The 16,600-nt window shown below is 33.1% G+C and overlaps 1 protein-coding gene across 2 annotated transcripts in view; it reads left to right on the plus strand.

The window, feature by feature from the left end:
- Ugt50B3 (UDP-glycosyltransferase family 50 member B3) overlaps positions 1-16,600 on the plus strand; it is a 30,733-nt gene that overhangs the window by 10,975 nt on the left and 3,158 nt on the right. For both annotated transcript variants that reach the window (XM_014230642.3, XM_070108087.1), the window contains 2 exons: positions 14,233-14,383; positions 14,945-15,128. In XM_014230642.3, coding sequence (XP_014086117.1) covers positions 14,241-14,383; positions 14,945-15,128 — 327 coding nt within the window. In that variant the 5' untranslated portion in view covers positions 14,233-14,240. The remainder of the gene's footprint in view (positions 1-14,232; positions 14,384-14,944; positions 15,129-16,600) is intronic.

The raw sequence follows: 16,600 nt of genomic DNA on the forward strand, positions 1-16,600 counted from the left end.
GTTGCAGCCGAAGTTTACGTTTTTTCTTGTTCATAATATATGCCATAAAACTACATATATAAATAGGCTAGATCATTGATAGTCAGCCTACACCTCTCAAATTTAGTGAATTTGTTAATTATTTATTATTGTAGTGTGTTTGAGCCGTTTCAACTTCGTTAACTTAGTCCATTAGCATAGTATGATTTATTGACTCAATTAGGCGATTGTCTGGTACGTTTATTATAGCCACTATAGACTTAATTAAGTAACTGTGTGAAAACATAGCCACCCGAACATTCTGGCAATTACGAGTTTTGCTGTGTGTTGATTATGGCAAATTATCATCGATTCTGATTTGTGCTGGCATCCGTGTTCGCTACACCATCCTCCAACGTAAGTCTGATCGTACCGATTAGGCATATTTGCGGTACCAAATGCTTAGCATGTATGTGTTCAAGGAAGCTGTTGACTTCTTTATTTTCCCCATTGTCATTCATTGCAAACTTCAAATCAATCGGTAACTGAAGATTGTTATCAAAAACTAATCTAACTGAAGTCTGTTCCATCAGAAACAAGTATATATATGGGTAACCCAATCTTTTTGATATGTTATTTGTCTACCACTTTCCTCAAACGTTCTTCTTAAGTTCGATTGAATTATTCTACCATGCCAAAAGACTGCGGTTGTAATGCAACGAATATCCAGTTTCTCACATTGAATTATAGACAAATAGATATCGGTACCTAGTTAGTTGATAAGTATAAACGTTTGCTACAGGTTCAATATCTTGACTAGGAATTGGATATACCTTTGGACATTTGCTGGAATAATTCTTGACTACAAAAATCCATTTGTTTCCTAATTTATTGCTGCCAAATATGCCTTCACGACTAAAATTTCTACAGATATTTCTTCATACCAACGAACTATTACGAACAATAACACGAAGCATGGCGTCCGAGCGACTCGGGCCCTTTGTCTTTCCTCTAAGCTTCAACTAAAGTTGCTGCAGTCTAATGAGCAATGAAACAATAATAAACAATAAATATTGTTTTGTAATGCCTTTTCATCATTTCCTTAATGAACTGCGAATATGTAACATTGCAAATGCAACATGTGTAGGTGTGTATGTATGAATGTGAATGCAATCACGGTATATTAAGCTAATATTATTATTTTCGTACATTTTCGTGTCTGCCTGCATTTTGTGGTGTCGTTTAATGCAATTTCGAGTTTTGTTGTTCGAAAATTACAAGTGCTGAGCATTAAGCAAATATATTTACGGCTACATCTGTATGTATACACCGTAATATAAATAGTAGTGGAATTATTGTATTATAATGTTACCCAGCAAGAAATTAAGAAAAATGGAAATGTAAAGGTTGTTGAAGAAATATAGTAAACAAATCCTAAATTTACTTACATGCGATAGAAATAAAACGAAGCAGCTCGTCTGCTCGAAAGTTCAGCGACCCATAGCTGATGCTGGTAGTTAAGTGCCGATGGCCACACGCGTTGCCCTTGACATAGATATGGAAAAAAGCTAAACACAACAGCTATTGATTCATCACTATAAATTGGAGAAGAAATGTTCGGAGCGAATTTGGTCGATGCGTTTATTTACATATAAAAAGCGACAACAAAATTAATTAATTACACTTTTACGGCGTTCGGTGTAGGCACACCTTTAACTTTTTGGCGTGCGTCTTTAAAAATTCAGAGAAATGGTGACCTTAATATTTTTCATCAATTTAGCAACAATAATAACTTGAGTTCCTATAATATACATACATAATCAGCGTCAGTGATTGTCACTTCCCTAAAAATAAATAAAATTTAAATTATCAATAAAATAATTAACTTGTTATGATATGTTCGCTATAGGAAAACCAACATCTGTCGACAAAACTTTCAGAAACATATAAACTTTTTGAATAAAAAGCGAAATTTCGTACAAAAAAATATTACCAAACATGAATTTCAAACACTGCTGACGAATGATGGTCATGTTTCACACCATTGGGTTATAAGTAGTTGTTTTGAATGCGAATCAGAAAGCACCTACATACATAAGCTCAGTTTCGAAGCCATTGGCGAGGATCTTTTTTGACTTCATCTTCTGCTTTCAATTTGGTGACGGCAAAGTTGGAGATAAACAGTCTAGTACGATGGATATGTATCTTAAAGGTGCTTGATAAAATAATCTACAAAAGCTACATATATAAAGATTTAAATAGTTCCGACAAAGTACTTACGCAATGTGTCATGTTTGTATGTATCGAGTATATCAAAAGAACAAATTAATCAGTGAAAATGAATACATTTTAGAGAAACCTCCGGTTGAATTTACGTATGTTTAAGAAATATAAAAGTCTCTTTGAGTAAAGACCGGATTTTTCACCCTAATGGCAGAATCAGAGCTTAATTTCCTAAAATATATACCAACTACCTATATAATATTTCTGTCCAAACTTTGCACCGTATTGAAGTTCTGGGCCGTACACGTTATCGCATAACCTTAAAGTTGCATTCCGAGTATTTTAATCCAAGCTTAATTTTTGCGCTTTGAAACTTTCAGAATTCCGCCACATTTTTTAACAAGAGCCTTACAATTTGTTGACTGGGCAAAAAACCTGCTCAAATTGCTGGGGAAGAGAAAAAGAAGTGACGAAGAAAGGCTGAAAAGCAGACTTTGTCGTACCCCTAGCTGTTTTTACTTTTACAGTGGCAAAAGTGGCAACAACATATCCGCAAATAATCATTTCAAGATGCAGAGAGGAAAAAAAGAAAAAGAAAAAAAGTGACAGGCAGCTGCCGTTTGCTGCTATGAGTAATTTAATTGCGGCATGCCACGAGCATGTGACGGCACTGCTTCTACGTAATGTAACGTTGGTGTGGCGGTGCCGCCGCAGGTGAGAAAGCAAAGCAAAACAAATGTAAGAAAAAAGTAAAAAAAAAGATAAAAATTCCAAATAAATATCGCGATTGTAAGGCTTTCATTGCATTTTCGTTATCGCTACTGTTATTGTTGTTATTTTATTTACCCGCGCAAGTGCAATTGTGGCCGCACAGCGCCTTGCTGTTACATAAACATGCCGATCAAGACGCTGCGGCTCTGGCGAGCGGCATTAAAGCCAGTAGCTGTGGTCGGCATTGCCGTTATACATATATGGCTTCGCTGTTAGATGCACAAGTATTGGTGCAAGTTTATGTTATGCTTCTCTTTTGGTGCTTTCATTATTTTCTTTAAAGTGAATGCATTTCGCTGTTGGTGAAGGTGTTCAGAGCCGGCTGCACGCCGTTATTGTTGTTGTTGTTGGTGATATTGTTGTTATTTGAACTGGTTTTCCGACTGTTACCTCATGGCACCATAACTAAAGTTTAATCGCAATTTAGTCAAGCTAAATGAGAGTTATATGTATGTGTGTCTGTATGTGTGCGGTTGTATATTCGCACGTGCCGTTATTGCGAAGCAAGTAATGTAATAATGTTTATTCACATAATTATTTTTTTTCACATAAGTATTTAGTACATGTGTATATGTGTACTCATATATACATATGTATATATACCGTGGAAGAGTCACTTTTAGAGCAATTTGAACACAAAATTTATTGTTGCATTAAATTAAATCGATTCAGTGGAATAATTTTGTCTTTCATCTTTTATTGGCGTGTAATAAATTTTTTGATTTCATAAGTTAATAGAATTGATTGCAGACGGAAATGGAGAGCTCATAAAAAATGCTGGGTTTTATATATTCATATTCGATATTATAAATGTGCATGGGTATTAAAGATTTGTCTATTTGATAAAACGGATCGCGGTGAATATACCTACTTACATCGGATCAAATTTGATTCGATTAGTTTCATATGCATTGTCATATTGCGTGCGCAAACCGAATCGATACATTTTTTTTTCTCTAGATTTTTTTTATATTTATGTAAAGCTTGTTCCAAATATGTCAATTAGTGTGTGTTTGGCAGCTGTTTGATTTTGGTTACCTCTTTTAATGACGATAACATCGAAAAAGTTAAATAAACGGTGCTAGAAAATTATTGTATTGGCATCAGAGAGGTAGCAGAGGATCTTAACATCTCTCATCCATAAGACTCAACACATTTTGGTTACTATTTTGGGTACGAAGCGTGCTAGTATGCTAGACTTGCATCAAAAGTCCTGAATCTTTTGCAACAATGACGTCGAGTAGAGCTTGCAAAAGAGCATGCTTGTATTGACTCAGAAGCCAGTTTGGAGGGCGACAATAAAGATTTGTATTAAAATTTGTGGAAAGGTAATTTTTTGTCAGTCCGGGTCAGATCTGATGATATGGTATATAAAAGCGTTTTATGCACCAATAAGTTTTGAATTTATGAAACTTGCTCTTTGATAGCCTCTACAAAACTCTTTTCAACCCACCAAGTCGAAAAGTTTCAGAGTATAATTATCATCCAGTTTGAGCTTTTCTAACAGAGAGTGTCATACAGCGGGCAAAATTTTTTATCAGTTGGTGGCTTCAGGAAAATTTTTGAAAAAATACGCGAATAATACATTTCACATTTTTAATAGCTTTTTCGTTGGTATCGTACGGTTGATAGTTTTCCAATATACATATATAATTTACGAAAAACTTTCAGCTAAATACCTCTATGAATTTTTATTTTTTTCTAAATGCGGATTTAAATAGAATAAAGAAGAGCCTTGGAAATGCCACGCATGTGTGTTGATCATTACTGTCCACCAAACAATCAAGTGTTTTTCTAAACATCACTTGACTTTTAAAGTCTGCACTCTGATTCCGCCGTCTTTCTGCAACGCTCTCGACTCATACTTGAATCGCCACAAGTGGCATAACAATAATACAGGTTTCAAGCCTTTAAAGAACACATGCTTCAGACAAGTACTTTTAAATATACTTAAATAAATATAAGCGTTTGTGAATATGTTTTTAATTTGAAGAAAAAAAAAACAATTGCAAGCAACAAAAGACTTAAGTGAGCAACTTGGAGCGCTGGAAACTTTAGGCTAATAGCCAAATCGCTTGTTGCGCTTGATTGTCATTTACTTAAAATTTTATAACGATGAATCTTGTAATTAGCAAAATGTTATATTATATATATTGTATATGAGCTTTCGTAAATAAATTATGTAAGAGGTGGCAGTTAATTAAAGGCAAGTTTCAAATTATTAACAGCGTCTAAGCTGCTTAAAAATAATAAGTAGACAGCGCAAATGTTAGCAGTCAGGCTACGGAATTACATGTACTTTAATAATCGGTGATTCATTTTTAAAAATTGGTGGATTGTTTTGTTTTGGTAGCCGATCACAAAGTGGACCTCTGAAAAAAGGTGTCTGGCGGCGAAAATTTTTCTACTTAAAATTATCTGCAATTCAAAACACAATATAATTATTAATTTTATAGATGATTACAGTTAATGATCGAAGCATTAGTTGGAACTTTAATGGAAAACGTCGTTTTTTGTCAAAAAATTTACACTTCAGAATGTTTAGAAAAACTAGAATTATTGTTATTATCGTATTACTTACTTTTGGAGACGTTCACACCAAGTCAAAAAATTCTTACAAATATGCTCGTAGCTCTGAAACTAGGTATTTGACGAAGGAAATTTTTGGACAATACTCTAAAAATATATATCCATACGATATATTTGCAAAAAAAAAAAAATAATCGCGTGGAAATAACCGCTTAAAGCGACTTAGTAGTATTTCTGGAGCATGAAATGTGAAAATGAAATTCGCGAAGCTTTATAACTAAATATAGATTCTAAATAAATTTGAGTGAAAGTCTGCTTTCAAGCAATTAAATTGAGTCATTAAACAACACGAATTGATTTTTGGCGGCTACAAAAAGTTACCTTATATTTTATATTACTTTCAGTTTTCGTTATAAACTTTTTACTTAAATACAAATAAATTTTTGTATTAATATTTTTATTATGCTACTCAGCAGCATTTACGTAAGCAATCGACGCCGTGACCAATTATGGCACACTTTACTTATGTCGGTAAGCATTTGTACATGAAGTCTACTTACTAAACAAGCCAAATATAATTGATTACACTTTACGGTTTAGTTCAAGCTGAGTTGCCCTAGCTTTTGGCTATATTGCCGCATCAAAAATGCCAAAGTTTTTTTTTATTGAATATTTCAAAAATACACAACGGCATACATAATAATGAGCGCAACGGAAAGCGAGACCAAAGCAAAAGCAATAAAATTTTGCTAATCAAAATAATAACAATAACAAAAACGATAAAATTATTTTAAATTGAGTGGAAATATACAAAAATATGCTTGTATATATGTATTTGTTAGTATACATATAAGCATACATACATATATACAATATATATAATTAAGATAAAAACTGACGCTGACGTGCAATTCTCAGCTCCGCATTTGCGCTTTGTAATCCCCGTACAACATTACACGCGCACACATAATCCATTTCGGTTTCATTCATTCATTCTTTATTGACTGCTTGTTTGTAATATTTGGCTTACAAACGCTCGTCATTTGGCGCAACGAACGTCAGCGCGCCTGCTCTGACAGTGGCAGTGAAACGCGTTAACTGCTCGCGCATCAATTATTTCGTATTGTTTTTGGTTATTTATGACCACTGTCATATTGGAACTATCGCTCAGTTGTCATAGCGCGTCCAATTTAATGTGTAATATATTGACGTTGTTGCCTCTAAACAGTTTTACATTAGTCCGTGTACTTCCCCACGGTTTGTAGGTCGACATTCGTAGTAAATTTCCAATGGAAGTTGTAAAATAATTAATATTCATATTTGCTTGTAGTTGAGTTGGTCGTCAATTCCATTGGGTTTGTCATTCGTTTTAAAAATATTGTTATATATTTTATAGGTGTTATTAGGTGAAATTTGTTAACCCTTAAGTGCAAATAGTGCACACTGCACTGTTATGCACTCTTACTAGTGGCAATCTGTATTAGTAGATATATTCCTCCCATCAAAGATTTGAGCGATAAAACGTGACATGCTTTTTGATACAAATCTTTCTTATCACATCAAAGTAGATCTTTTTAAAGTCAATACAAGTTGGCCATCAGTTTATTAAATTTTCCATACACTTAATATAGAACGAGTTTCCATAATCTTGTTATATGCCTCGGCCGGTATTGGCTTTAGTTCCTTCAACGAATTTCTTTTCTTAAAGCTGGAGATTATTGAGCCTTGAGTTTTAATTTGTTTGCCTCTAGAGCTTACGACAGTTACTTTTCGTTATTTTTTTTGGAGTGCGTCTGACAGATATACAGCTTTCTATAAAGTCATGCACTAAAGGAAAAATTGTTTTTACAATTACTATGAATGTTTGACAGTTCGTTTTGTTTATGACGTAGTGAATGCAATATTTTACTCTATCTCTATACAATCTCTCTTTACAAATCTTATTATTTAAGATGTATTAAAAATAAATCCATAATTTTTTCAATAGATAGCTTTACTAATTCGTACCACGCGTTGTATAAATACGATCGGCAATTTTCGATAACACAATTGACACCTCCGGGTTTGACCATCGTAAGCACTGTTTCAATTGCCCAGGAGCTAACCATTGCATGAAAAACCATTTGAAATCATTTAAATAAGGCTGGATCCAAAAAAAAAAAAACATAATTGATGGTGGAGGCCTCATGTACCGAATTATCATTTGCGACTCGTTGCTGAAGCGATTAGTGGTGATGAAAACTGAGTTCCTTGGAACAACGTCATGTAATCGAAAACGGTCGTGATCGAATTGCGTTGCTCCGGCGCAAACGGTGGCCCATACAAGATAGACTGACGGTCAGGAAGGTTTTACTATGTGTTTAGTGGAATTGGCAGGGCAACATCTAATATGACCTGCTATAAGATGGCCAAACTCTCAATTGTATTGGTTGGACCTGTATTGGCAAAAATTGGACTGTGTGAAAAAAGCAATCGCCCAGAAGTGGCCAGCTTTGGCCAATGTAAGAGGAATTATGTGGAAGAGAAGCTTGTGAAAATGGACCGAAACGAGTGTTTCTATTAAAGTGGCATTAAGAAGTTACCTTCCAGCAACAAGGCAATAAGTTATCAACCAAAACGGTGATATTTGACTAAAATCGGATCATTCTTACTATGTTAAATTTCGTTTTACTAGACCTTGCTATACATACCTATATATTTTTTATGATATACTTTACGAAATTATTACTAAATTTTATAGTTTATGCATATATTACAGACTAGAGTTTGTATTATACATATACATATTTGTACATATGTATATGATTCCATAAGACTTTTATATTAATTTCAATACTCGATTGTTACAAAAATATGGTTTCTGTAGTTGCTTATTGGCAGTTCATCGTCTTCATCGACCCTAACTAATGTAACTATTATCAGAAGCCCATACATACCTACACTCAAACATATGAAATAAATAAACGACTTTTGCATAAAATTTAAATAATTTTAAATTACAGCCAAATTCCATTATTGGTAGATGAGGTGATTAAAATCGCATTCAAAACACGCGCACTTGACAATTCAAATGCTAATCGATATAATAATGGCGTAAACAAACAAAGCAATCACCCAAATTATCAAACGATTGCGGATATGTTATGAAAAAGCAAAACTTAATAATTACAAATTAAAAAAAAATTATATATTTTAACAAACTTGACAAAACATGAAAGCAGACAAAATGAAGCCAAACACTGCCGAAAAAGAAACATTAAGTAAAGTAAAGTAATTTTATATATTTTAAAATATTAAAGCTAAGAGTAAAAATTGAAAATCTTCAAATGCTACAGAAAAATTTCATAAGAAAATAATAAAATCTGAATGAACTCATTTCAATTATAAAAACTTCAAACAACCACCAGCTGATTATGATCTCGCAGCTTTTTAAAATGCCACTCGTTACAATGTAATGTGCAGCTAAACGCATCCGTTAACTATTTACTCAACTCAAACGTCGTTTACCGCATGCTGACGACGCACTGCTTCGGTTTCATAGTCGCAATAGTGCGTGATTCCACTTGTCACTTTCTCATCATGTAATTGCATTGCCTTACTTCTAGCGTACGAGTATTTGCGGTAATTCACTTTCGGCTCTGCTTCGCTGCGCTAACACGCATCGATGGCATACTTAGTGATGACGCGGCGACGCTTCGATGTAATCGGTGGTGTGCAGGCACGTCACGCGCCATGGCGAAGGCGAAGCTGCCTCCAATGCCCACACATACACGTGCATACATGCCAACGAATGTAATAATAATAATTTTTCTTCACAATCCACTGGTTTTTTGTCATTAATTGCGGTTGCAAAAATCCAAAAATTATGAAATGAACACACAATCGGGTTTTGGGTTAATAAAATTATGATTGATTTGTTAGTGTAGCGTTGTGGTTTTTTGAATATTGTTGAAATTCTAAAAGGAATAGATATGCATATGTGGAAGATTGGAAACGGATAGCGCTTTGCATTATTGAGGTGACCTGGCTTTGAGAGACGACAAAAGATTTCTTCAACATTGGGACATCGTCACTTTTCGGAAGAATATCTTCAAGCATGTGTAGGCAGTGATGCAAATAAAAATAATTTTTGTGACAGATTCCGGTCATTACTTTTTTTTGACTTTTTTTGATGCGTAAAACATTGGAGATATCAAAAACAAAATATTGAGTAAGGCATTGCTTACAAATTGTTATGAAAGTTTGACAGTCCGTTTCGTGGTTTTGTGTTTTTAGCGACAGAAAACTTCCCTGAGTAATTTGGAGGAATGTTACCAAGAGTTGGCAGTTCTTGTCCAAGCAAAAGCCCGTGTTCGTACAGTTTTTGTAGATCCGGCAATCGTGAGAACGGCGCTTCGTTTTCGTTTACGACGTTTGCAGAATAATTCTACAATTGATTTAGGAGACTTAAAAGAGTAGAACGGAACATAAAATATGCCCAGAAAAAGCACAAAAACCAGAAACTTCTATTTTATTCCTGCTAAAGATTTAAATATTATTATTTAATTATAATTATGTAAAGTAGTTACTTAGTAAATCTAATAGTGTACAAGGAGAAAACTTAAATTATCAAGCGTGTTTTTTCGAAATGTTTATTAGTAAATAAACCTAAATATTTGTGGTCAATTAATTTTGTAAATGATAATTGGTTGGTAATTTAAAAAATTATTAACTTTTCTTATTCTAAACAAGTAAGGAAGGGCAAAGTTCGGGTGTAACTTAACATTTTATACTCTCGCAACTTGCAATCATCACATATCGGAATAATTCTTTTCGAATTTCAGTAGTATATCTGACATGTTGACCGATATTTTTGGTAAAAAGTTCGCAGAATGAAGTGAGGTACACATACTCGGCATCTGCGGGCTTGAATAGTTTTAGTCCGACTTGGACAATTTTTAGTCATAAAGTGGCACACCTCAAATGCATTATTCGTGCAAAGTTTTATTTGGATACAATCATTGGTTCTTAATTTGTAAACTGGAAAGCGAAAAAATAACATGGACTTTAAAATGGTGTTATATGGGAAGTAGGCGTGGTTTTTGTCCAATAGGTAGGTACCGAAATATGGGTTTTTAAAGCTCTTTTGTACCATCGCGTGTGTAAAATTGTATGTCTCTGGCGCATTTAAGTAGTTTTTAACAGCAGCGTTCTGTAGAGAATGGGCGGATATTTTTATAATCCAAATTCACCCATTTCCATAGGGTGAGTAGGGATGCCAAAGGAATTTTCCATGAGCGAATTTGGTTATTATAGCTTAAATGGTTTATGAGATAAGACATTGCACTCCGCGACGACCACATTTTAAACATTTTTTCAACCATAAATGCCTCTTGCAAATGTATTTCGTTGTACTATATAATAGCCCTCTATTTTATTGTGAAACTTAGTTGTGGTACTTTATATATTTTTGAATTGTTCCTTTGGTGCCAGGGAACATGTGTACCAAGTTTCATCGATATGTCAATTTTTACTCAAGTTATCGCTTGCACAGACCGACGGACGGACAGACAGACAGTTAGTCGGAATTCAACTCGTCTCGTCATCATTAAACATTTATATATAAAATACATAACCCTATATCTAACTCGATTAGTTTTAGGTGATACAAAAAACCGTTAGGTGAAAAAAAACTATTATACTCTGTAGCAACATGTTGCAAGAGTATAAAAAATATAAATATATATGTTAATAAGTATATGTATGTGTAATTAAGTTTCGACTCGTGTGGTTAAGCTAATGTATGTGTGTATTGTGTATTTATACATTTATACACGTATGAGTATTTTGATGCTTTTCAATCTCTAGAAAATCAAATAGTTTTCGTTGCATTTGAAATTAAATGTATTCAGTGCAGTCGAGTTGCATTTGCAAAACCGTTTCAAACAGCCATGAACCAGCAGCGGCGCGGACAATGACATACGTGTATGTGTGGTAAGGCTACTAACTAGCTTGCAAATACATAACATACATACATAGGTATACATGCGCACACATATGAGTATGTATGATTGCATAATTCAAATATAAACTAAAAAAGTGATCAAGTCATGTAATTGCAACAGCATTTGAACTAGAATGGTCGAATTGAAAACGCCTCGAGCCAGTTCGGCTTTCGTCGGATAAATCATGAAAAATACAGCGTAAACAACTATTGCAGAATTAAAACTACAAAAAATGCTTCAATATGGTCATGGTCGATTTAACATACACATATGCGCAAGCGCTCTAGTATTTTCTAGTGTGGCGCACTGCTAGTAAAAGCTTTCAAATAGTGTAATTCGTGTTAATGGACGAGTGTATTTATACTCTTATTGAGTTTGTACGTTTCGAAGAAATTGTAGTTGTTACAGTTATGCATTATATATTTCAAATACCAGTATCAAACATGCTGCATATTTATACGAAAGCTTTTAATATTGCTGAATATCTCAGTTTCTTTGAAGTAAGTTTTTGTTTGAATTTTCACGAAAATATTAGTTTGTACAGATTTTAATATTTTCGCAATTATATTTACTTTTTCTGATTTTTTTGAGTTTTTAATGTTGTCTGCTTTTCAATTCTGATATGAATCTTCATAATGTCTGCAAATCAGAGTTTTTTATCTGAAATAGTTTCAAAGCAAATAATATACTAGTATAAATATACCATTATTATTTCAAAAAATTTAATTTTTCAATAAATTTCATGAACTACTGATCACATTGAAAACATATTTTGATTTTCTCACAATTTGCAGTTATATGTTTTATATGATGTTTAGTGCGCTATGGCGTATGAGTAATGTTCCATAATAATTGCAGTGATTAAAGTTATTAGTATTGCTATTAAAATTCATATATTATTGTAAAATTTAAAAAATGTGTTATTGAAGAAAAAAAGTTAAATAAAGTTCATAATATGACCTCAGTGGTTATTTGTCTCGAATTATAAAATTATCATATGTTACCTAAATTGCATCTATTTTCTCGAACTTCGTTAATCTGTTATATAATGTTAATAATTGTATTCCATTCCAAATTTACCACTTATTGCAGAAATTTGTTGGACTTTCAATGTGTAATAAAAAACAGGTTGTGGAGACCAATTTTGTTTAGGAAACGATAATCGTATTTCGGTAGTTCGCTAAAACAGCTGACTGGCGAATCGAACAACCAACTAGTATAAATTTAGATTTTATAAACCAATTCTGACACAATAAAAAGGCGTTGCACTACATTAATGAGGAAAACATACATTACCTTATATTAAATTCCAGTGTTGCTTTCATTTATACTTTAATACAATATATTATGACAGACCTAAAAAAAATAGAAAAGTAGTGAAGATCTGTGTTCAGTAAAAAGAAGAGGAGGCACGTGGTGAAAATTTATGGGTTAAAAATGATTTATCTCGATTTACAGAAAATCTGATATTTTGACTTGGGAGTTTTTGATTGCAAAAAAGGGTTTTTTTCCGATATTAACTCAAAATAAAAAGAATATATAAATTTTTAAATAAGAAAAATACAGTGTGTTTGGAACATAATTAGGAAAGTTTACCCCATATTTTCTATAAAGATTTTTTGTTTTGTAAAGGATAAAAATAAAAACCGACAAGCTTGTTTATTTTAACTTTTCACATAAATGTTGAGGTTATGTGAATTGCTAAACCAAAGTTGTAGATCTTTTTATTACCTAAAACTTTGCCATATAATATCTTTCTAAAGAATCCGTAGTTTTGCCGTAAATCAAGTTAAGCCGCTTTTAACGCTTGAAAATTCAACCAAAAACCTTCTCTTCCTCTTCCCGGCCTCAGATGGCCCGTAAATTACTATTCTTTTCATTTTTGTTATCTAATCTTTCGTTTCCAATGGATTTCAATCTATTAATTTTTTTTTTTACACTTTTTACCATTTTCAAAGCTTTCTGCGCTGACCTTAGAAGTTTGTTTGGCATTGTATTTCTCAACTCTTATATGTTAAATGCGCATAACCAGCAGGCCTTTCTAAAAGAACTAATTGTAGAATTTTTTCAATGGAAATTGCAATCAGTACTAACTAAAAGCATAAACGAATATTTCGAAGTCATACAGATTAAGCGAAATATTATTCAAACTCTAGTTTATTTCATAAAAACTACAAACACTTACAATATATGTATATATCTATACATTTTTTTGCAATTTGTCGCTTTTGGCGCAATTCACTGATACATACCAACAAGCTTCGAAATGCGACACATTGAAATGTTGCTTGCGTCAGAAGTCGCTAGGTTGAGTGTTCAATAAAATTCGCCTTTCGCAAATGTATTTACTATTACTATAACCATTACCAGAGTACGGAAGCGTACACAAAGGCAGCACACTGATGTTTGATTGGCTCACATCCAAATATTGCATGTTATCGGCACACCATTGTTAATGTTTTCAGCAGCAGTGTATGCGCGGCAGAAATGTGGCCAAAATTTTTAATGCTTATAAAGAGTGTAATTACAAACGATTTACCATACAACAATTAAATCTATATTGCCACCATTAGCCGCTAGATTAGTATCTAACTCGCTCGACAATCTCTATAAAGGGCGGTGCAGGTGTCGAGCTCTGCATAGTGTGTGTTTGAGTAATTTAGAAATTACTAAAAAAATAATTTATTTTAGACTAAAGAAAAGCGGCACGATTTTTTCAAAAACACTAAATTTTGAAATATATTTTATTTCAACTTGATAATATTAGATTTCAACATGGCAAATCAAGTGTGGTATGGCGTGGCGTTGCTGTTTTTTGCCACCAACATCATGGCTGCCGATATACTAATGGTCACAATGGGCGGTACCAAATCACATAAAATACCCTTTTGGGAGCTGGCGAAAGGACTGATACACAGGTAAGTGTGGTGAAACTATATGAAAATAATAATACTCGTATAGATTTGTGTTAAAATAAAAATTTAGAAAAGCTTCGAAGTTTCTTTATTGTATATAAAAACTTATATTTGGGCCGTTTTAAATTACAGAGCTTTTTGGAAGCTTTCAAACAGATATCTAACTGCACTGAGAAGAAGAAAACAAAACAAATACTCTTTTACGGCTTCTTCATATAATCTTCTAGCACCAGGCATATAAATACTCACATAATAAGCAATATATTATATTTTTAAATTCTCATAGCTAAAATCTTTTGCAAACTTAGAGAAATTGTCCCAATTCATCACGTGTTAGAATTATCTTCATTTTGATTTTTAGTCTCGCGGGTTTCTTTTCGCCAAAAATTTTATTACTCACAAGTGCGGTTAGCCTGTTGCGCAAACAGTTAGTGTTCACGTGTTATACATGGCAGTCAAACACGTATTTAAGATTTTTATGAGCTTTTCGGAACACCTGACTAGAATTATATTTTTATTTGGAAATTCTATTTATAACTATTTTATTCTTTTTCTAACTTTCAGAGGTCACAACATCACATTCCTTAATGGCTTTCCATCGGATTTTCACATTAACGGCTTGCACGAGATCACACCAGCTGGCTTGGTAGAGTACATACAAAATTATACGAATTGGGATTTATTGGGGTCACGTATGTCTGGTGAAATGCCTTTATCGATGTGGGACGCATTTCGATATGCATTTCAGGTGAGTTTCTGAAAATCAATTAAAATTAAGATTAATTTATAGTAACATTTCCTATCTCAAACCCTCTTTGGGAATGAAGAGTTATTGTTACTCAGTAAGTAGAATTTGATCTCTAAAAGGATTCTAGATTTCTAACAGAATAGACACGTAATATATGATTCATCTTTGTTGGTTAATTGCGAAGGTAAAATTAAAAATACACATAAACCAGAGAGTTACACATTTAAGCCAGAAAGTAGTACTGTACAAAAACATATTTTGTAAAACAGTAAAGAACCCTGTCCACCTGACAATAAGACACTTAATAAGAAATGATTGCAATAAACTTGTTATTGATCTCACTCATGTTTGCCTAGGGTTTTCAACATTTTCTTCAAGACAATTTAATATATATCAAAACCTTTGTAAAAATTAAGACTGTCTCAAAACTAAATCGAAAGTTGGTTGGGATCCTGAAATTCAGTCAGCGGTACTCGATAAAGTTTTCGTACGCTTTGTCATGGAGTCTGAATATTCCAAAAGTGGCACCAAATTTATCTTCGGGAGGGCGGATCACAAAAGTATCTCTCCAAACGCTCATAGATAAATACTTAGGCTATGCTGATAATTAGACGAAAATCAGCGTGATGTTAGGGAATATCGTTTTTATGTGAGTCATGGAATTCGACATAAGTCTTCACGAAGCCAATCTGCCGCGCAGTGTCGTATATATATATTAAGCGATGCCATTTTCCCATCTTTCTGGCAATTTGTGGATTCCATACTAAAAGAACTGCGTTGGCTTGTCGGTCAAGAATGAATCAAGCCAATTTTTGATATGTTGTGAACAATTAAATTTTTAATTTTTAATCCAAGATGTTTGGGAAAATATTATTTTTTGATTTGAATGAACGCGAAAAATTCTAAAACAAATTTTGTTTTTAATTCTTAATTATATACTTCTGATTAAAATTTTTGTTTTTTATTTTTTAATCCGGTATGCGCGATAAAAAACTCTTTTTTGATTTTGTTATCTCAAATACGGAATAAAAAAAGAATTTAAACCCGCATACCGATTTAAAAAATATAAACAAAAAAAATTTTAATCCCACGCACTGGATTTAAAAATAAAAAAAATTTAATCCCGCATACCGGATTGAAAAAATTTTAATCTCAAGTATACAATTAAGAATAAAATATTTTGGGATTAAAAAATATAAAAAATATTTAGTTCAAATGTTAATTCAATTATTTTTAATGCATTATTTCTATCCCTGGTTGTGAACCATATTCCACTGAGTGCGTTCGGTATCGGCCGGAACAAATGGTAGCCAGAAGAGGCGAAGAATGAGCGAAAAGAAGGGTGAGGCAAAACTTCCCAACCGCAAAATATATAAATTGTTTTCTTTTTTTACAAGCTCAGCGCTCCAATTTGCATCGCAAGCTATTTGCTTGTAATTGCGAGCATTTATGTAGCGAACCACTTGCTGGAG

Source organism: Bactrocera oleae, chromosome 4 (assembly GCF_042242935.1).
Source record: "Bactrocera oleae isolate idBacOlea1 chromosome 4, idBacOlea1, whole genome shotgun sequence".
Taxonomy (NCBI): Eukaryota; Metazoa; Arthropoda; class Insecta; order Diptera; family Tephritidae; genus Bactrocera; species Bactrocera oleae.